Consider the following 22569-nt stretch of genomic DNA (forward strand, 5'->3'; position numbering starts at 1 on the left):
CTTGCATAATAATGCAACTGACACACAATCAACGTATGCAGACACCATCTGCCACCCCCTGTCCAGTAGACTGCACAGGAGGCAAACTGCAGCCCTGCGAAGTGACGCGGCCATCAGCTGTCAAATGACACACAGACGCCCATTAGGGTCCCACACACATGAGGCAGTGGCATCCCATTCATACTTACCTGAGAAATTCCTCTAGAAAGACGTGTCTACCTAGACACTATTAGTGACGTGACGTGACCATGCGGGAGCGCACCGCCACGGCAGCAAATCACCAATGTACGCAGGTGAAAGTTGCCTCTATTGTTGGGCATACAGTCAGTGTTATAACGATGTCACAGAACTCTGAGGCGCGCTCACGCAGCTCCCACATGTGAGACACCTCTGGGCAGCCTGAACCTTTACCAGTGATGACAGTGTAGCTCAGATCCCATTGTTCCTAGCGCGACATGAGAGACTAATTTAACCATGCTTAAGTGCAAATAGCGCAGAATTACATCGAATGCACTCTTCCCAGCGGTCCCAGCGTGATACCTCAGTCCATCACGTGTCACCCTTTCTGCTTTCAACACACACAAACGTTACCAAGGCTATGTAGAGGCTCCTGTATCCCAGCACAAAGGATTTCAATGAATCGAGCATTATGATTGACTCTTATCGAATGTAGCTGTCAAATTACAGATGTCGCCAGCATCGAAGCACCATCCACCTTTCCTTTCTATCTGCAGACGGGACTTTCAGCGCTAAAATTATTTTGCACACGTCACGAAATTGCACAGACAGTTAAACCTACAAAGTTGTCTACAGATCTTCAAATACATACGAGAGAGACAAGAATTTTTTGGAAGCCAGTAACATATTTACCAACCAGTGTAACTACAATTAAATATTACGATTGTTGCTACAGTCTGACACCGATTGATGTACAGGTAATGTCTCCTTTTGACAGCGGTGCTTCTGGAACTAAACTCAGTATCTCTAGTGCACATAATTTTCCATGTAGAAAGTCACTCATACCCTCATGGTTATTGATGTGCTGAAATAATACATCCCTCACGATAGGACACACAGTCATCCTCTCTAGTCATGCCACAACATAAACCACAGCAACTTTTAATTGCAATACAAACAAATTTTATACAACATAAGACACAGTAAGTTTACAATGCAATATATACACATTTACACAAACAGTGCAGTTATCTTTCATATCTGTGCAGCACCCAAAAAAATTATGGTATGCGCACACACCAGCTATAAGTCACAATGCTCCTCAGTATTAGGGAAGCACTGTCTGCCTTTTCTTGCTTTCTACAGATGCGACATTCAGCGGCAATAAACTATTTTACACTGATCACCATATTACACCAACAACTAAACCTCGCAAAGTGCCATACATATCGTCAAATACGGAAAAATTCTTACTCAATTACACTCCTCTCCAACTGAGGACAGGTACTTGAATATTAGAGCGTGAAATCGATTTCTAAATCAGTAATATATCACCACGTACTGTGTCGATGTAGTAAACATACAGTTGATATCCTCTTCCATAGAAAATCACCCCTTTTACGTTAGAAAGCTGTTAGTGGATCGAAGTCACTCTCGGAACAGATGTGCAAAGACTGCCTCGTCCCCCCCCCCCCCCCCTCCTTGGTACGAACGTGTTACAGTTTCTGGTCTGGACGTGCCTGCTTGCTCGCGTTTCTGAACCCATCTCCAGACTCTGGGATTGCAAGAACATATCTAATTTCGCATGGTTCGTGTGGTGTCACCGCCAGACACCACACTTGCTAGGTGGTAGCCTTTAAATCGGCCGCGGCCCGTTAGTATACGTCGAACCCGCCTGTCACCACTATCAGTGATAGCAGACCGAGCGCCGCCACACGGCAGGTCTAGAGAGACTTCCTGGCACTCGCCCCAGTTGTACAGCCGACTTTGCTAGCGATGGTACACTGACAAAATACGCTCTCATTTGCCGAGACGATAGTTAGCATAGCCTTCAGCTACGTCATTTGCTACGACCTAGCAAGGCGCCATTACCAGTTACTATTGATGCTGTAAAACATGTACCGTCAAGAGCGATGTTCACCAATTATGGATTAAAGTTAAGTATTCCAGCAGCTACGTACGTTTTTTTGCTAGTCACATTTCCTTGTCCTGTTCCAGACCTCACGCCAGCCTGCGTGAGCTTAAACGCGTGCCTTTCGGCTTCCTCATAGTGGGTTGGCTGTCTTGCCAATCCACAACAGTTCGCACACAGCAGTATCCTACTAATCGCTCATGCAATATAATTCCGAAGATATAGACTGGAAATTATTTCTATACAAACCCGAAACCTTAGCTAGGTTGAGCGTGCTCTAGACCATTGAGTAACTAGAAACAAACAGACGAAAAATAATATTTCTACCTTCGAATACCGCTCTCGGTGACGTAACAGATCGAATTCACCTGAGGTGTTTCTCATGTCTAGAGAACCGGCAGACATGTCTTCCAAATGCTAAGTTCACACCCCATATTCGATCTCCTCTCAATTGAATAAAGGCGCGAAATGTGCAGAAGCAGTGAAACGAACAATTTACATGGGAGGGAATAATGGTCCAGCGCAAATATACCTCCATATTCTTTCTCAAATCTCCACGCGACCACGAAAGCTATCCAACACATATTAACTATTAGTTCGCTATTCGGTAGTCTAGAGGACAACACTTTAATTCATCTACATTCCGACACTCCAATAGGCCTCTCCATTCTGATAGCTCCTACCGTTGAAGGGAAACGTGAATCACCCCCGCACAGGTCACAGGCGCTGCGGGTCGAGCACGCACAGGTAGAATTAATCATCCTAAGGAATCAGTCATGTATACAATTCATTCCTGTACTTCCAACTAAATGTTCCATCGTTGGCAGTCTCAGTGTGAACGACATTCGACAATGAGCGAATGATCGGAAATACACCCGGTTGATCCCTATCGTTCTGGAAATAGAAATATCAATACCATTCTTATGACCTGACATACTCTTCCCTTTGCTATCACAGTAATAAACGTCAAATCTATACCTTCCTCATGAATGGACATGGTCATTTCGTTTGCATATGTCGCAACACAAACACATACTTTATAAGCCTAATTTCAAGCCGAATCTATTACACACACCCTACTACGAAGTGTAATACTTTGTGAATAACTGATTACCTACGGTAAAAGATAATACTGCGAGAAAATTAGCAATGGGTGGACATGTCTCATAAGTTTTTCTTGTGAGTGATACCACTGTGTCTTAAAAAGAGAGCCGTAATTGGCTAGATGTTAAAAAACCCTGTCGCATCAACTACTGTATACTACTGTCACAAGCGGTCTTAGTTGTACAGTTGCACTTAAGTATCCATGTTAAAAGATATACTGGCTTTATAAATCGAGGTACGACATTACCTCTGAATGAGGTGGTTTTACCGGACAAATACGGAGAGGATGTCATAGGAATGTGTATTATCAGTCTAGCACCCTGGTTACACATAGCCCACGACTCAACCCATGATTAAATCAGTAAATTTTGAAAGTGATTCGGCTAAGGAACGTGACATGTAAGCGGTTTTTGCGGCTCACTCACACCGCCCAACTAGATATTTCTATAGTACATGTAACGTATTCTGACTGGATGCCGTGTCAGAGGTCCTGCTATATATCCACTGAGGTGTAGGCGATGTCTGATTGAGAAGATCACAAACAGTAGTCGTAGATAATGTGCTGATTGAGGTCGTAAGAGCATGTACACTAGCTTTTCAGATGTCTAGTGTACGCTAGCTGTTTGAAAAGATGTCCATTATTTGGAAGCAAGTTTTTCCGTTCAAGCGGAAAGCTGCTTTGTATAACAGCCACAAGTGAATGATATTTCTGGCTCTCTCATATCTCGTAACAAGACACGTTTCTCGAACCTGTCTGCTACAGTAAAATTCCAACGTGGTTTTTGTCAGGTCCTACGCATCTTGCAACTGACCCTATTTCTACAGCTTAACGCATGTGGTCGCTTCGGTTTAATTCTGAACTGAGCAGAAGTCGGGGAAAGCCATATCCAGAACATTCTGCAGCTCTAGTAGAAACAGAACGACCTGAGTCAGTGCAACAGGACCGCGTTTTATCCATTCGGCGGAAATGCATGCACAGTGGTGCATTTCCAAACCAGAAAGAGATACTACAGTCCGAAGCACATCCACATCCATTCACATCTGTCAGCCCAACTTGCTATTATCATTATTCTGTACCCTCCAACAGAGAAAACTTACGAACTATAAAAGCTCCAATAACTTCATCCGATACAGAACTCATCAAGACGCCATTGCAGGCGCAATGAGGCATAACTGCGATATGGATCCAGCGCAGAGAGAGAGAGGTGCGATGCTCCCCAGAATAGCGTTTCTAACTATATACCCAGTCCCTGTCCCTCACTGAACTTACACCTCAAACTCCTGCTGCTGCTGCCTGTGTCGGACTATCCTATTAAATACGCTCGTATTGATTAACTGCAGAGGCCGCTTCCAAGTTTCATCACCTGTACTCTAGGAGAATGATCGTATCCCACAGACTATACTGTAAGTCGCAGGAGACACTCCCTGTGACCCTGTGTCGCTGTCTGAAACATGCTTTTCTAACAAGGTTGTGTACACTGCCAGTCATTTTCTTTACCTGTCACAACTTCGGGACCAACGTCAGGTTCTAAACTGACATCAAGACGTTTGATCTACGGCCTCTCGCAGAAAACTAGACATCACACTGTGTAAATCATGTTGTTACAGCGGCTACCACAACATGCCAAACACTGAACGATTTTAACTAAAAGACAGTTACAACGTAAGGAAACTAGAAGAGTTTGGCTGCGTTGTAGAGAGTTTCCAAACTGATTTCCGAAAGTGTTTGACGTCCTTACATTTAAAATCATCTGTCACACAGACGCAATAGATGATGGCTCTTCCTTAAAAAATCGTTCTGAGCGCTATGTGACTAACATCTGAGTTCATCAGTCCCCTGGAACTTAGAACTACTTAAACCTAACTAATCTAGTGACATTACAGACATCCATGCCCGAGGCAGGATTTGAACCTGCGACCATAGCGGTCGCGCGGTTACAGACTGAAGTGCCTAGAACCGCTCGGCCACTGCGGCCGGCTCTTTGTTCCCTTTCGACTGATTCCTCATATTGCACTAATGTACGCCACCACTTTTTTGGTGCTAGCAACCCCCAGAAGATGTCACCCATCCACAAACTCATTCCCAACTCAGACATGCGCTGTCAGTCAATCACTATGTGATAACCAAAGCGCGGCAATGCACATATGGGATGGAAATGACACCGCCGATGTACTGAAATAATAAGCATCACAGTTAATAGCGTGAACAATTTTAGCAGTTTTATAGTAGTTTCATCTCCAGGCAATGATCGGACAGTATGTTTCCTTTTAATTTCAGTATCATAGCTAAACCGCCCGGTCTCTACTATGTGAGCATGATTGTGAATGCAGATAGATGACTGCACAGTACGTCCATTCATTGTTAATTCTCGAAAACATAAATCATCAAAGTATACCAGACAGCCCTCTACACATTTTTAACACCTTGAGGATAGTGCTTAATTTACGGTCTATCTCTCTGAGTATGGGAGTCACAGAGCATTCTCGCTGTCTTAGGGTAAAATTAGAGAGTGAAAGAACCTCATCACACTGTCACTGACCAACCAGCCTAGCAGCACCGTTACCGAATTAATCTGCAACCCATCAGAAGTATACCGCTACACTCCACATCTCGTGAATGAATAGAGCTATCCGTTCCTCACCCATCCAAGTGCACCAGATTTCTCGAGATGTGGCCATTTCGAGGAGCTTAACACTCCTTACCGGTGTATAGTAACAGATTTCAAAATGTCGTGATGTAATAGCAGACGGTTAAGGAGAACATGAAACGAATGATTTTTATGCGCGATGGAGCTCCAGACGGATGGAGTTCGGCGCATTTTTACCTATATCAATCAAGTTATCAACTCTAAAGTACTGTTCTAGAGTCTAGGATCGGTACCTGTAACGTACTGGTAAGAGAGAACATAAACACAAGCACGTTCTGCATTTAAAACATGCTATAATGTTAGATCACTTGCGTTTTTCCATTCAGTCGGATGGAATGTAGCGCTGTTAATATTCCAATGTAAGAAATATATTTCAAGCGTAGGACATACATCCTTCTTCACAGTTACTCTACGATAAACTATGTTATTGAACCGTAAAAAGAAATAAACTACTTCCTTGAAACATTGGCTCTGTGTGATACGAGTACAATACAGCTTTCTGGCGATGTAGTGTCCCACTGTTCACATCGAACCACAGTTCGGAAATTATACTACACCTGCATCAGCCCTACGTAAAATGATCGTTAGTAACGGCGAATACCTCTTAGAAGGAGGTATAGCAGCAGCGTCCGACATATGAAAATTACAAGTCATTCCGTCACTATGTAAACAGCACACGTATCAGGCAAGTGTGTACACGGCGGCTGCACTGCCCCACAAGCAGAAATCGCTATGCCTCTTGGAAGGATGCCAGGACCCGCAGTAGACCCGAGTTAGCGTCTGAATGTGGATCCGCCACGCATTGTATCCAGAGCAATGTTGAGATGCGGATCCGCAATATGCCAAGCACGGGATAGGGTTGAAGGTGGATCCACCATGAGCAATGTACGGAGCAGTGTTGGGATGCAGTTCTTGGACATACCACATCCGAGTTAGCAATCAAGTGTGGATCTTCCACAGACAATATATCTGGACCGAATTTTTAAGGTGGATCCACCAAACGTCACATCTGTGACAGCTTTCGTTGGTGGACGAACGCGTTATATCCGGACATGTGTTCCCTTTTCGATGTTTCGTCCCGCAGCAGAGGGGACTGAGTACTGGGAGCTGTCCGCGAGACATGCATATACACAGACATACAGAAAACAGAGCAAATGATCTCTAGATGTGGCGGTGACTGGATACAGTCAAGTACAGTGCTATTTTACACGTCCCTATCAGTGAATTTGGGTTGGGTGTTGGCAACTGTACTACATTTACAAGCAATCTTAGAACACAGAACGGGAGGTCATGTCATGATCGAATTGGTGTATCTGACATAAAATCGATAGTATTGCGAAAAATAACGAGGGAATAGGTATAAATTGGCTGAATATATATCGAAAAGCGGGAAATTGAGGAAGCACTTGTGTATCTTCTGATTTGTGCCAAACAATTTGTGCATGGGAACAAGTATGCGGCAACAAGAGGAATCCGAGAAAACGTCGACATTGAAACGAAGGGAATCAGGGAGGCAGTCAATTTTTCTCTATCGAGGCAGAATTATACTGTATGTCTACTGAAGTACCAGTGATACACGTGAATTGACTAATGTATTTGATGCTTTTCAGGAAGACAGAGGACCATCCGCCTCTAAATTTACTTGCATCTTCGTTAAAGCATAACAGAGAGTGGAGGGAGTGATATATTGAGATGGAGCTGTAACGAGGTACGATTTAATGGTTGACAGAGAACATGGTTCCAATGGTTCAAATGGCTCTGAGCACTATGGGACTCAACTGCTGTGGTCATCAGTCCACTAGAACTTAGAACTACTTAAACATAACTAACCTAAGGACATCACACACACCCATGCCCGAGGCAGGATTCGAACCTGCGACCGCAACAGCAGCGCGGCTCCGGACTGGAGCGCCTAGAACCGCACGGCCACCACGGCCGGCAGAAGATGCTGGAGTCAATTACTCCATTTTTCCATCAGGATGCATCAGCCGCGTGACAGCCTGCGTTCTACTTGTATACAGCCACGCTGGCAGCTGTGGCCAAGCGGTTCTAGGCGCTTCAGTCTGGAACCGCGCTGCTGCTACGGTCGCAGGTTCGAATCCTGCCTCAGGCATGGGTGCCTGTGATGCCCTCAAGTTACTTAGGTTGCAGTAGGTCTAAGTATAGCGGCCTGATGACCTCAGATGTTAAGTCCTATAGTGCTTAGAGCCATTTGAACCATTTGTATACAGCCGTGTGTTCTGTATGTGGCTTAAAGCACCGCCTACTTGCGATCGTTAACGGTAAACCTGGCGGTCACCAGAGGACTTCCATCTCATGTGTGATGAACGTGGCACATTCCTCTAAACGAACTTTGATCTATGTGATGTACTCCATCCCCACTATCGCATCTTATGTGTAAAATCAAGACTTCAGCATCATAACTAAGCTAGCATAGGTGCTTGTGGGGCAGTGCAGTCGCCGTGTACACACTTGCCTGATACGTGTGCTGTTTACATAGTGACGGAATGACTTGTAATTTTCATATGTCGGACGCTGCTGCTATACCTCCTTCTAAGAGGTATTCGCCGTTACTAACGATCATTTTACGTAGGGCTGATGCAGGTGTAGTATAATTTCCGAACTGTGGTTCGATGTGAACAGTGGGACACTACATCGCCAGAAAGCTGTATTGTACTCGTATCACACAGAGCCAATGTTTCAAGGAAGTAGTTTATTTCTTTTTACGGTTCAATAACATAGTTTATCGTAGAGTAACTGTGAAGAAGGATGTATGTCCTACGCTTGAAATATATTTCTTACATTGGAATATTAACAGCGCTACATTCCATCCGACTGAATGGAAAAACGCAAGTGATCTAACATTATAGCATGTTTTAAATGCAGAACGTGCTTGTGTTTATGTTCTCTCTTACCAGTACGTTACAGGTACCGATCCTAGACTCTAGAACAGTACTTTAGAGTTGATAACTTGATTGATATAGGTAAAAATGCGCCGAACTCCATCCGTCTGGAGCTCCATCGCGCATAAAAATCATTCGTTTCATGTTCTCCTTAACCGTCTGCTATTACATCACGACATTTTGAAATCTGTTACTATACACCGGTAAGGAGTGTTAAGCTCCTCGAAATGGCCACATCTCGAGAAATCTGGTGCACTTGGATGGGTGAGGAACGGATAGCTCTATTCATTCACGAGATGTGGAGTGTAGCGGTATACTTCTGATGGGTTGCAGATTAATTCGGTAACGGTGCTGCTAGGCTGGTTGGTCAGTGACAGTGTGATGAGGTTCTTTCACTCTCTAATTTTACCCTAAGACAGCGAGAATGCTCTGTGACTCCCATACTCAGAGAGATAGACCGTAAATTAAGCACTATCCTCAAGGTGTTAAAAATGTGTAGAGGGCTGTCTGGTATACTTTGATGATTTATGTTTTCGAGAATTAACAATGAATAGATGTACTGCACAGTCATCTATCTGCATTCGCAAAGTAGAGATTGGGGAAACATGCTGTCACATCATTGGCTGGTGTTGAAATTACTGTAAAATTGCTAAAATTGTTAGCGCCATCAACTGTGATGCTCATTATTACAGTACATCGGCGGTGTCTTTTACATCCCATCTGTGCATTGGCGCGCTGTTGGTTATCACATAATGATTGACTGACAGCGCATGTTTGAGTTGGGGAATCAGGTTTGTGGATGGGTGACACCTTCTGGTGGTTGCTGGCACCAAGACAGTGATAGTGTACATGAGTGCACTATCAGGAATCAGTCGAAAGGGAACGCATTGTCATCATCCATCACATCAGTGTGACAGATGAGTTTAAATGTAGAGGTCGTCAAACACTTACGGAAAGTTTTATTTAAAATCGTCCTGTGTGTGGTGTTTTATGGTAGCCGCCGTAACAACATGATTTACACCGTGCAAAGTCTAGTTTTCTGCGAGATTAGAATGTCTTAATGTCAGTTTAGAACCTGACATAGGTCCTGAAGTTGTGGCAGATAAAGAATGTATTTGGCAGCGTACAAAGCGTGTTAGGCAACCATGTTTCAAACAACGACACAGCGTTACAGGGAGCGTCTCTTGTGACTCACAGTATAATGTGTGGGATACGATAGTTCTCCTAGAGTATAGATGATGAACCTTGGAAGCGGCCTCTGCAGTTAATCAATACGTGCATATTTAATAGGATAGTCCTACACAGGCAGCAGCAGTTTGAGGTGTAAATTCAATGAGGGACGAGGCGTTCCGTTAGAAATGCTATTCTGGAGAGCATCGCACTTCTCTCTCTGCGCTGGATCCATATCGCAGTTATGCCTCATTGCGCCTGCATCGGCGTCTTGCTGAGTTCTATATCGGATGAAGTTAGTGGAGCTTTTATAGTTCGTAAGTTTTCTCTGTTGTATGGTACAGAATAACGATGATACCATGTTGGACTGATAGATGCGAATGTATGTGGATCTGCTTCGGACAGTATCTGTATAAGGTTTGGAGATGCTCCACAATGCGTTCATTTAAAACGAACGGTCAAAACACGGTCCTGTTGCACTAACTCTGGTCGTTCAATTTCTACATGGGCCGCAGAAGGTTGTGGATATGGCTCAGTTTCGACAAAGCGATCACATGTGTTAAGCTGTAGAAATGGAATCAGTTGCAAGATGCGTAGGAGCTGACTAAAACGAAGTTGGAATTTTACTGTAGCAGATAGGTCCGAGGATATGAGAGTGCCAGAAATATGATTCACTTGTGGCTGTGATCCAAAGCGGATATCTGCTTGAATGGAAAGACTTGATGCCAAGTAATGGGCATCATTTCTAATGTAACACTAGACATCTGAAAAGCTAGTATACATTTTCTTGCTACCTCAATCAGCACATCATCTAGTACTACTGTTTTGATCTTCTTAATGAGTCATCACCTGTAACTCAGTGGATATATAGCAGGACCTCTGACACGGCATCCAGTCAGAATACGTTACATGTACTATAGAAATATCTAGTTGGGCGGTGTGAGTGAGCCGCAAAAACCGCTTACATGTCACGTTCCTTAGCCGAATCACTTTCAAAATTCAGCGATTTTATTACGAGGTTGCGTCATGGGCTATGTATGACCGGAGTGCTGGTCTGATAATTTGTCTGATAAAACTACCTCATTCAGAGGTAATGTCGTACCTAGATTTATAAATCCAGTAACCTTATAACATGGATACTTAAGTGCAACTGCACAAACAAGACCGCTTGTGACAGTAACATACAGTATTTGTTGCGATCGGCTTTTTAACATCTGGCGAGTTACGGCTCTCTTTCTAAGAACAGTGATATCACTCACAAGAAAAACTTATGAGACACGTCTACCCATTGCTAATTTTCTCGCAGTATTACTTTTTATCCTAGGTAATGAGCTATTGACAAAGTATTATACTTCTCAGTGGTGGGTGTGTGATAGGTTCGGGTTGAGCATTAGTCTTATAAAGTATGTGTTTGTGTTGCAACATATGCAAACGAAATGACTATGTCCATTCATAAGGAAGGTATGGATTTGACTTCTATTACTGTGATAGCAAAGGGAAGAGTATGTCAGGTCATAAGAATGGTAGTGATATTTCTATATCCAGAGCCATAGGCATCAACAGGGTGTATTTCCGATCATTCGCTCATTGTCGAATGTCGTTCAACTGAGACTGCCAACGATGGAACATTTAGTTGGAAGTACAGGAATGAATTTTATACATGACTGATTCCTTAGGATGATTAATTCTACCTGTGCGTGCTCGACCCGCAGCGCCTGTGACCTGTGCGGGGTGATTCACGTTTCCCTTCAACGGTAGGAGCTAGCAGAATGGAGAGGCCTGTTGGAGTGTCGGAATTTAGATGAATTAGTTGTCCTCTAGACTACAGAATAGCGAACTAATAGTTAATATGTGTTGGATAGCTTTCGTGGTCTCGTGGAGATTTGAGAAAGAATATGGAGGTATATTTGCGCTGGACCATTATTCCCTCCCATGTAAATTGTTCGGTTGACTGCTTCTGCACATTTTGCGCCTTTATTTAATTGAGAAAAGATCGTCTTTGGGGTGTGCATCTAGCATGTGGAACACATGTTTGCCGGTTCTCTAGACATGAGGAACACCTCAGTCGACCTTGTAAATTATAGGGATGATTTCGATCTGTTACATCACCGAGAGCAGTATTCGCGGGTAGAAATATAATTTTTCGTGTATCTGTTTCTAGATACTCAGTGGTCTGGAGCATGCTCCACCTAGCTAAAGTTTCGTGTTTGTATAAAAATAATTTCGAGTCTATATCTACGGAATCATGTTGTGTGAGCGATCGCTAGGATACTGCTGTGTCTGACATGCGAAATTGTATATGCTCTTTTAATCCCAGCGTCTGGAGGTAGGTGTAGAGACGCGAGCAAGCAGGCAGGTCCGGACCAGAATCAGTAACGCATTTGTACTGTGGAGGGGAAACAAGCCAGTCTTTGCACAACAGTTCTGAGAGTTACAGCTTTCTGATGTATAAGGGGTGGTTTAGCGTGGTGGATGATATGAATTGTGTGTTTACTTAGCCGACACAGGATGTGTTGATATATAACTAGGTTGGAGATCAGTTTCACACTCTAATATTCAACTTCCTGCCTCCAGTGGGAGAGCAGTGTGATTGAGTAAGAGTCTTTCCATATTTGACTATATATATGGCACTTTTAGAGGTTTAGTTGTCAGTGCAATATGGTGATCAGTGTAAAATAGTTTATTGCTGCTGAATGTCACATCTGTAGAAAGCAAGAAAAGGCAGACCGTGCTTCCCTAGGACTGGAGATGATGATGATGTTTGGTTTGTGGCGCGCTCAACTGCGTGGTTATCAGCGCCCGTACAATTACCCAGTCTTTGCTCAGTCCAATTTCGCCACTTTCCTGGATGATGATGAAATGATGAGGACAACACAAACACCCAGTCATCTCGAGGCAGGTGAAAATCCCTGACCCCGCCGGGAATCGAACCCGGGACCCCGTGCTCGGGAAGCGAGAACGCTACCGCGAGACCACGAGCGGCGGACTTCCCTAGGACTGAGGATCATCGTGACATACAGCCGGTGTGAGCACACACCATAATTTTTTTGTGTGCTGTACAGATATAAAAGATAACTGCACTGTTTGTGTAAATGTGTATATATTGCATTGTAAATTTATTGTGTCTTATGTTGTATAAAATTTGTTTATATTGCATTGTAAAGTTACTGTAGTTTATGTTGTGGCGTGACTAGAGAGGATGACTGTGTGTCCGATTGTGAGGGATGTATTAATTCATCACATTGATAACTATGAGGGTATGAGTGAGATTTTTCGTGGAAAATTATGTGCACTATAGATACTGAGATTAGTTCCAGAAGCACAGCTGTCAAGAGGAGACATTACCTGTACATCGATCGATGTCAGACTGTAGCAGCAGTTGTAATATTTAATTATAGCTAAACTGGGAAATATGTTCCTGGCTTCCAATATTATTGTGAGTCTCGTATGTATTTGAAGATCTGTAGACAACTTTGCGTGTTTAACTGTCATTGCAATTTAGTTATGGGTGCAAAATAATTTGACTGCCAAAAGTCCCATCTGCAGAAACAAAGAAAAGGTGGATAGTGCTTTGATACTGGCGGCATCAGTAATTCTGTGGGTAAATTCGATAAGAGTCAATCATAATGCTCGATTCATTCACATCCTATGTGCTGGGATACAGGCGCCTCTACGTAGCCCTGGTAATGTTTTCGTGTGTTGCAAGCAGGAAGGGTAACACGTGATGGACTGGGCTATCACGTTAGGACCGCTATTTGCAGTTAAGCACAGTTAGATGCGTCTCTCATGTCATGCTAGGAACAATGCGGCCTGCGCTATTCTGTCATCAACAGTAAAGACACGTGCTGCCCGCAGGTTCTGGCATATGGGACTTGTGTGTGTGCAACTTGGGGATCTGTGATGTCAGTATAAAACTGACTGTATACCCGAAAATGGAAGTAACTTTCACCTGCGTCCGGTGTCATCTCGCAGCTGTGATGGCGCACACGCCCCTGGAGTGTCCTGCCTGGTCGCATCGGTAACGGTATCTAGGTGAACATGTATTTCAAGAGGAATTTCTCAGGTATAAAGTATGAAAGGGATGCTGCCACCTGATGCATGCGGGATCCTATCTGGCGTCTTTGTGTGGTATGACAGCTGATGGCCACATAACTTCACAGGGCTGCAGGTAGCCTCCTGTGCGATCTACCGGACAGGGGGTGACGGACGGTGTCTGCGTACATTGGTTGCATGTTTGTTACATTATTTTGTGAGCAATTCTGCATGTTGTGCTATTCGTTACTTGGACAGTTTACGAATTGATTTTGCGTCTGCACATCAGTGTAATAAATATACTCATCACTAAATAAATTGTTCCAAAATAAATAATGTACCCTACTTCCTTACTCTATCCAGCAGCTCAGTGCTGGCTGAGTCATTTTCGCACCATTTCCCCCCCAGACCATCATCTTGGATTACATCGCAGGAGGGATGAGAGCACCCTCTGGCGGTAGTATTCTGTACTAGGTCAGTTGGAGTCTAGATCTCATAGTGGAGACACTGCCTGCAAACTAAAATCTTATGTCCAGCACAGGCAGAGTCATTTTCTTACCATCTTGGATTACATCACGAAATGGATGACAGCACTCTCTGGAGGTGGTGCTGTGTACTAGGTCTAGGCATTGTTGTGAACACACTGTTTGCCCCCTTCGTACATAGCGGTACTTGCATCATCAGCTGATGTCATGGTTGCCATCTTGGATTACATCACGGGACAGACCACAGCGCCTCTCTTGGTGGTACTGTGTATTAGGTCAGTTGGTGTTTGGACTTCATGGAGAACACACTGGATAGTGGTGCTGCCTCTAATTGTTTAAATAAAGGACTAGTGCATGATTTCGACAGTTGACGATCAGCAGGCATGTTTTCAAAGTCTTTCAGATGGATTATTATTTTGAAAATTTACGCGTTGTTTTTCTCTCTGGATGTAAATTGATTGCATTATTTACTAGTGGTTTGCATGTCTGTAGGCTGTGCAGTGCGTTATATTGACAGTTTACCATTAGCAGGTGCTTGTTTAGAGCATTATACATGAGTTCTTTAGGAGTAGTTCGCAGGTCTGTATGCTGTGTGCCATGTCAGAACATGTGTTCTGTATCACTGTGATACCTATACTCCATCCCTAAATAAATTGTTCCAAAATAAATAAAGTACACTCCTTCCTCTCTCCAGCAGCTCAGTGCAGACTGAGTTCCTGTCCCACGAATCCCTAGGAGGAGGTGGCGGTCTGTTGGTTGGGTCACTTCGTCTACCTCCATTAACCTATCATCCCACGATTTTCTTAGCTTAGTAGAGATACACGGATTGCCCTTTCTTTACTGCCAAAATTCAGACTTGGCACCAGTTCCTAGGAAGAGGTGGCTGTCTGGTGACTTTGGTTAGAGGGGATAGCCCCAGTGACCTATCTTTCCGCGATTTTCTTAGGTTAGTAGAGGTGTCATGTATTATTCTGTTGGAATTTTAACTTCCCGCCATTTTTCTGATGGAGAGGATTGGGGTTGTTTTGGGGAAGGAGACCAGACAGCGAGGTCATCGGTCTCATCGGATTAGGGAAGGATGGGGAAGGAAGACGGCCGTGCCCTTTTCAGAGGAACCATCCCGGCATTTGCCTGGAGTGATTTAGGGAAATCACGGAAAACCTAAATCAGGATGGCCGGACGCGGGATTGAACCGTCGTCCTCCCGAATGCGAGTCCAGTGTCTAACCACTGCGCCACCTCGCTCGGTGATGGAGAGGAAGGGAGGGTGGGTTATGTTAGTGGAGCTAACCCAACTGACCTATCTTTCCACCAAAATTCAAACATCCCTCAAAAAACCACCACCTTGGATGATGCCACAGGCGCCATCTGTGATGATGTCATCGCCGCCATCTTGGATGACGTCATCGCCACCATCTTGGTTAACGGTACTTTGGCGTTGAACATTCAGCATCGCAGCGTGTTAGCAAATCGTTGGTTAATATATTAAAAAAACTAAAAATCCGCCTCGCCTCTATTGCGAAAAAAGCACCTAGTGTTAAATTTTAACCCAGGTTTCGGCGTAGATAACTACACCTTCTTCAGAACAACAATAAAACCCACAAGTGCCTAAGAAGACCTTTGTCAGTGATAAAAAAAACACCATAGCTATGCATTTATAAACGAAAAAGAAAAGGAAAACACAAACAATACATATGTACAAAGTCAAAACCACTACTTAACTTAATGTTCGATGGGCGATGACCCGCCCATTGTCTGCGACATAAAAATTGTTTCAAATTTATTAAGTGACTTTTATAGTGTTTTCAACGCTGATTTCGGGAAAATAGTGAAAAAATTTCATCACGTACAGTTATTTCACAAACTGCTTGTCTAGTTTTAGCTATTTTCGATATTTCAGCACTCTAGTGAGTGTGAATTTTGGTACTAAGGATTTCCATAAACTGTTATTTAGCCGTTTCTATACGAGGTATACGTAAAATAAAGAGTAATTAGGAGAAACGAGCAGTATTTTCATGTCAGCGCCAGTCTGTCGCGCTGCCCCTTCCCCAGCCGTCACCGAGCAGCGAGCTTCTGCTGTTGTCCTTCAGTTCACAGTACCTCTTCACTGTGTGCTGTTCACGTCTTGTTGTTACTAGTGCTTTAAAATAGTGACTGTTTTCTTGTGTTGTGAAGTTGTTTTATGGACAATGGACAATAGCTGCCAGAGGACGTATAAACTCGCCAGATTGCTTCTGCTACATTTGTGGTAACTATACCGTTAAAAAGCAACAAAGAAATATTTCCGGTTTTGTCGAAAAAGTTTATTTCTCCTATTCTGGTATAAAGTTAGGCGATCAAGGTAAGCCTTGGACCGCACACAAAGTTTGTCCAGTGTGTGTTGAGGAACTGAGGCAACGGTTTCAACGTAAAAAGCAGCCCGTACGGTTCAGAATACCAATGGTTTGGAGGGAGCCCAAAAATAATAGTGATTACTGCTATTTTTTTTCTTGCAAAGTACGAGATTTCAGTTTGAAAAACGTAAAGGCTCTCTCTTGCCGTAACATTCAATCAGCCATTCGCCCTGTTCCTCATGGACCTGAAGAACCAATACCCTCTCCTCCAGATGCTTTGGATGATACAGATGATCACGAGCCATTGGCTCAGTTAGAGACCTAGGCCTTTCTAAAGAATCGGAAGAGGTTTTAGGATCTAGATCGAATGATAAACATATGTTGGCTATGGGTACATCCTTTTCTTGGTATCGATCTAGGGAAAAGGAGTTTGCGTCTTTCTCCTCTCAAGAAGGTAACCTGGTGTTTTGCAGTGATGTGCCTGGACTTATGGCACGTTTCAAAATACGAGTAGAATATGCTCCTGAGGAGTGAAGACTTTTTATTGACTCTTCAAAAAGAAGCCTTAAAACTTCTACTCATTGGCAATAAGTATGCTTCTATACGAGTTGGACCCTCGGTTCACTTAAAAGGATGTTACGAAAACCTTGAACTGGTTTTAAGCCAACTCTGCTATTCAGACCACAAATGGACACTTACAAGTCTTACAAGTGATTTCCAAGCTGCTTGGTCAACAAAGTGGCTATAGAAAGTACCTTTGCTTTCTCCGTGATTGGAACAGTAGAGACAGAAAGCAACACTACATAAAAAAAGCTCGACCCTTCGGAAAATCCTTACAGGTAGGTGTTAAAAATGTTGACAGGAAAAGCCTTTTGGATCCCAAAAAGGTATTACTTCCACCACTTCCCATTATGTTGGGGCTGATGAAACAATTTGTTAAGGCATTGCCAAAAGAAGGGGAGTGTTTCAGATATCTTTGTGGATAGTTTCCTGCTTTATCCGAGGCAAAGCTAAAGGAAGGAATCTTTGTCGGATCAGACATTGGAAAACTAATAACACATCCCAACTTTGTGGACAAAATGGAAACAAAAGAAAAGGCAGCATGGACATCTTTTCAATTAGTTGTTACTGTTTTCCTAGGAAACATAAGAGATCCAAACTACAAGACAACCGTCGCAGACATGCTCGACAACTTTAAGAAGCTGGGCTGTAACATGAGCATTAAAGTTCATTTTCTCCACTCATATCTTGACTACTTCTCTGCAAACGTTGGTGATATAAGTGAAGAGCAGGGCGAAAGATTCCACCAAGACATCAAAGAAATGGAAAGAAGATATCAAGGAAGATGGAAAGTCAACATGATAGCGGACTACTGCTGTATGAGAAAAAGAGATGATCCTTTAACAAGTCCACAGAAGCTTAGAGAGAAAGCGAAAGCGTTATTATAAGGACTTATGAGCTTAAAGAGAAATGGAAGTGAATTGGAAATGTAGTTTAGATCAAGATTTATAGAAAATAAAATTTTATAACGTTGGAAAATATGTGATAAATTGCTTAAATTTTGTTATTATACCCAAAAATACACTCCTGGAAATGGAAAAAAGAACACATTGACACCGGTGTGTCAGACCCACCATACTTGCTCCGGACACTGCGAGAGGGCTGTACAAGCAATGATCACACGCACGGCACAGCGGACACACCAGGAACCGCGGTGTTGGCCGTCGAATGGCGCTAGCTGCGCAGCATTTGTGCACCGCCGCCGTCAGTGTCAGCCAGTTCGCCGTGGCATACGGAGCTCCATCGCAGTCTTTAACACTGGTAGCAAGCCGCGACAGCGTGGACGTGAACCGTATGTGCAGTTGACGGACTTTGACGCCAGTGGTCGGCGGAAGGTGCACGTGCCCGTCGACCTGGGACCGGACCGCAGCGACGCACGGATGCACGCCAAGACCGTAGGATCCTACGCAGTGCCGTAGGGGACCGCACCGCCACTTCCCAGCAAATTAGGGACACTGTTGCTCCTGGGGTATCGGCGAGGACCATTCGCAACCGTCTCCATGAAGCTGGGCTACGGTCCCGCACACCGTTAGGCCGTCTTCCGCTCACGCCCCAACATCGTGCAGCCCGCCTCCAGTGGTGTCGCGACAGGCGTGAATGGAGGGACGAATGGAGACGTGTCGTCTTCAGCGATGAGAGTCGCTTCTGCCTTGGTGCCAATGATGGTCGTATGCGTGTTTGGCGCCGTGCAGGTGAGCGCCACAATCAGGACTGCATACGACCGAGGCACACAGGGCCAACACCGGGCATCATGGTGTGGGGAGCGATCTCCTACACTGGCCGTACACCACTGGTGATCGTAGAGGGGACACTGAATAGTGCACGGTACATCCAAACCGTCATCGAACCCATCGTTCTACCATTCCTAGACCGGCAAGGGAACTTGCTGTTCCAACAGAACAATGCACGTCCGCATGTATCCCGTGCCACCCAACGTGCTCTAGAAGGTGTAAGTCAACTACCCTGGCCAGCAAGATCTCCGGATCTGTCCCCCATTGAGCATGTTTGGGACTGGATGAAGCGTCGTCTCACGCGGTCTGCACGTCCAGCACGAACGCTGGTCCAACTGAGGCGCCAGGTGGAAATGGCATGGCAAGCCGTTCCACAGGACTACATGCAGCATCTCTACGATCGTCTCCATGGGAGAATAGCAGCCTGCATTGCTGCGAAAGGCGGATATACACTGTACTAGTGCCGACATTGTGCATGCTCTGTTGCCTGTGTCTATGTGCCTGTGGTTCTGTCAGTGTGATCATGTGATGTATCTGACCCCAGGAATGTGTCAATAAAGTTTCCCCTTCCTGGGACAATGAATTCACGGTGTTCTTATTTCAATTTCCAGGAGTGTAGTCCCTTTTTTGTGAGAAAACCTGACGTGATAGAAAAGATGGATTGGATTTTTGAAATCAGCCCTGAAAAGTAGAAAAAATCAGTTATGAAATTTCAAACAAGTTTCAACAAATTTTTTTTTTTTTTGCAGACCTGTGTTTCTTAGCCCAGTGGAAATTTTTTATGATCTGGTTAGTGGTAGGTAGGTCTACAGTAGCTATGCATGGGACGCACTGGCAAAAATCGCGATTTGGGATTTATATATATAAGACGCTACTGTGTGTTGGCTGGATTTCCAGGTATAAAAAATACGAAAAGGTTTCGTGGAATTGTGACATACATAAAATAAGTAAAGACGCTAGGGCTTCTTTAAATTGTAATTACATCCTTTATTCATCAACAAATATGTAATGATGGAAGGTTTTTTTGTTAGGGAGTAGTGCAAAAACGACATACAATTGGTGCGAGTGTTACGTATTATATATTGTTTTATATGTTTTTTATATACACCTATAAATGAAAGTTAGAAACGTTATGCTGCTAGTAATTGAACGTAAAGGTACTGTGCTTATGTTCCAATGTATCATCAGATGTTTGTGGGAAGTAATCAGACTACTATTCATGTAAAAATAATGCGTCTGTCTGGTCGTAGGCGGAGGATAGATTTGTCGTTGTGGATTGTGGTTTCAACGCATTTAAGGTTCGTTGATTTGGGGGGGGGGGGGAAAGGACCAAACAGACAGGTCATCGGTTCATCGGATTAGCGAAAGATGGAGAAGGAAGTCAGCAATACCCTTTCGAAGGAAACATTCCAGTGTTTTCCTGGAGTGATCTAAGGAAATCACGGAAAACGTAAATCAGGATGGCCAGACGCGTATTTGAACCGTCGTCCTCCCGAATACGGGTCCAGTGTGCTAGCCACTGTGCCACCTCAGTCGGTTTCAACGAGCTGAAGAGTATATCCGAACATAAGGGGTGACAGATTCATTCGGTAAACATATGCACAATCTAGCAATGTGAGGGTTCAAGTGAATCTGCTATAGTGTACAAAGAGGGCGGGCAATACGGCTGTAACGAAATGGATACACAGAACGTCCCCTCGTCGGTTCCCCTAAGCAGATCCACACGTTTAGCTTGTTGAGCTATCGACGATGTTGATTACAGTACACCAACTTTTGTCGGTGATGTCTTTCTCTGCGGGAGTGCTGTTGATTATTACATAGTGCAGTATGCCTGTGTTTTGCAACACATGTTTGAGAGAGTGTTGGCAGAGTGTTCCAGAAGTGCTGACTGGAAGACTTGAACATCAAATAATTTCCTAGAACTGAGTAGAATCGAAACACCTAGCCAGTGTGTGCGTGTGTATGTATGTGTATGAGCATATCAAAATTTATCGACTGCTGTGCACATAAAACGATAACTTTATGTCTGAAATACGTATATTTTGAATATAAAGTTACTATGACTTATATTCCGGCATGTGCAAAGAAAATGGTTTTGTCCAATTTTTTCACATCTAGCCAATTACGGCTCTCTTTTTAAGACACAGTGGTATCACTCACCGGTCGCAACAACTACTGTATGCTACTGTCACAAGCGGTCTCGGTTGTACAGTTGCACTTAAGTATCCATGTTAAAAGATATACCGGCTTTATAAATCGAGGTACGACATTACCTCGTTACTTCCATCTGTCTTCGGGTTGCTATCGGTGTATAGTGCGTGCTCATTAGAGTGTCGATTTCATGCCATTCGAGACGTCCTGCTACTCTTCTTTACTTTCGCGAGCGATTATTATCATTAATATCCGTTCAGCGTGAATTTTAATTCCACAATAGTACGTTAGTCCCAATCTTCTTTTCTTCCTCTTTTTCCTTTAAATTCCACACCCGAACCTGTCTTTTATTTGCTGCATCGCTTCTTCCTCGCCTCTGAAGTTCCTATTAATGCAGATGTGCCAGACTGACTTTTGTGGAGCGGCTTCTGCTCTGTGACGCGGCTCTCTTCGGTGTTGCAGGCGACAAGGGCGACTTCATGAACGTGGCGCTGAAGGACGGCGGCGTGGTGCTGGCCATGAGTCTGGGCAACGGACGCACCGAGCTGGGCATCAAGCCGCGCCGCGTGCGCTTCGACGACAACCAGTGGCACAAGCTGACCGTGCACCGCAAGATGCAGGAGGTGAGCGAGCGCCAGCCGGGGCAGCGGCGCCGCGGCCGCCCACGCAGGCTGGCCCGAGTAGTACTGGCCCCAAAAACGTTTTCTGCACCTTAAGGCATGCAAGTCCATCACATCGTTTGGGTCGCATGGTGTAAGTTGGGTTCCCTACCTAAAGGTGCGTCAAACATTTTTGGAGGCCAGTATTGGTTCTCCCATTTTGTAGGAGGCAGATCTACAGTTCCCATTTTTTCTGGTGTGTAGTTTACCCTGATGAGAGTGACGAATAGGCAGTTATTAAAGCGAAGGTACAGGCCGCAAATGCGGAAATCCGCTGACATAAGCGGTTTTGTAAAAGCGACCATTGTTGTGGCGCTGCGGCTGGAATCGAGAATATCTAAAACTACGAAGTTTAGAGTCGAGGGACATGAAAGGGAAGCAGTGGTTAAGAAGGGAGTAAGACAGGGTTGTAGCCTCTCCCCGATGTTATTCAATCTGTATATTGAGCAAGCAGTAAAGGAAACAAAAGAAAAATTCGGAGTAGGTATTAAAATCCATGGAGAAGAAATAAAAACGTTGAGGTTCGCCTATGACATTGTAATTCTGTCAGAGACAGCAAAGGACTTGGAAGAGCAGTTGAACGGAATGGATGGTGTCTTGAAGGGAGGATATAAGATGAACATCAACAAAAACAAAACGAGGTTAATGGAATGTAGTCGAATTAAGTCGGGTGATGTTGAGGGTATTAGATTAGGAAATGAGACA

At 44.2% G+C, this 22569-nt stretch overlaps 1 protein-coding gene across 6 annotated transcripts in view; it reads left to right on the forward strand.

Moving 5' to 3' along the window:
• The window catches only part of LOC126187518 (neurexin-1a), a 2258738-nt gene that overhangs the window by 1141433 nt on the left and 1094736 nt on the right, over positions 1–22569 (forward strand). For all 6 annotated transcript variants that reach the window (XM_049928650.1, XM_049928652.1, XM_049928651.1 and 3 more), the window contains exon 5: positions 21668–21828. In XM_049928650.1, the coding sequence (XP_049784607.1) occupies positions 21668–21828 (161 nt within the window). The remainder of the gene's footprint in view (positions 1–21667; positions 21829–22569) is intronic.

Source organism: Schistocerca cancellata, chromosome 5 (genome assembly GCF_023864275.1).
Source record: "Schistocerca cancellata isolate TAMUIC-IGC-003103 chromosome 5, iqSchCanc2.1, whole genome shotgun sequence".
In the NCBI taxonomy this organism is placed as follows: Eukaryota; Metazoa; Arthropoda; class Insecta; order Orthoptera; family Acrididae; genus Schistocerca; species Schistocerca cancellata.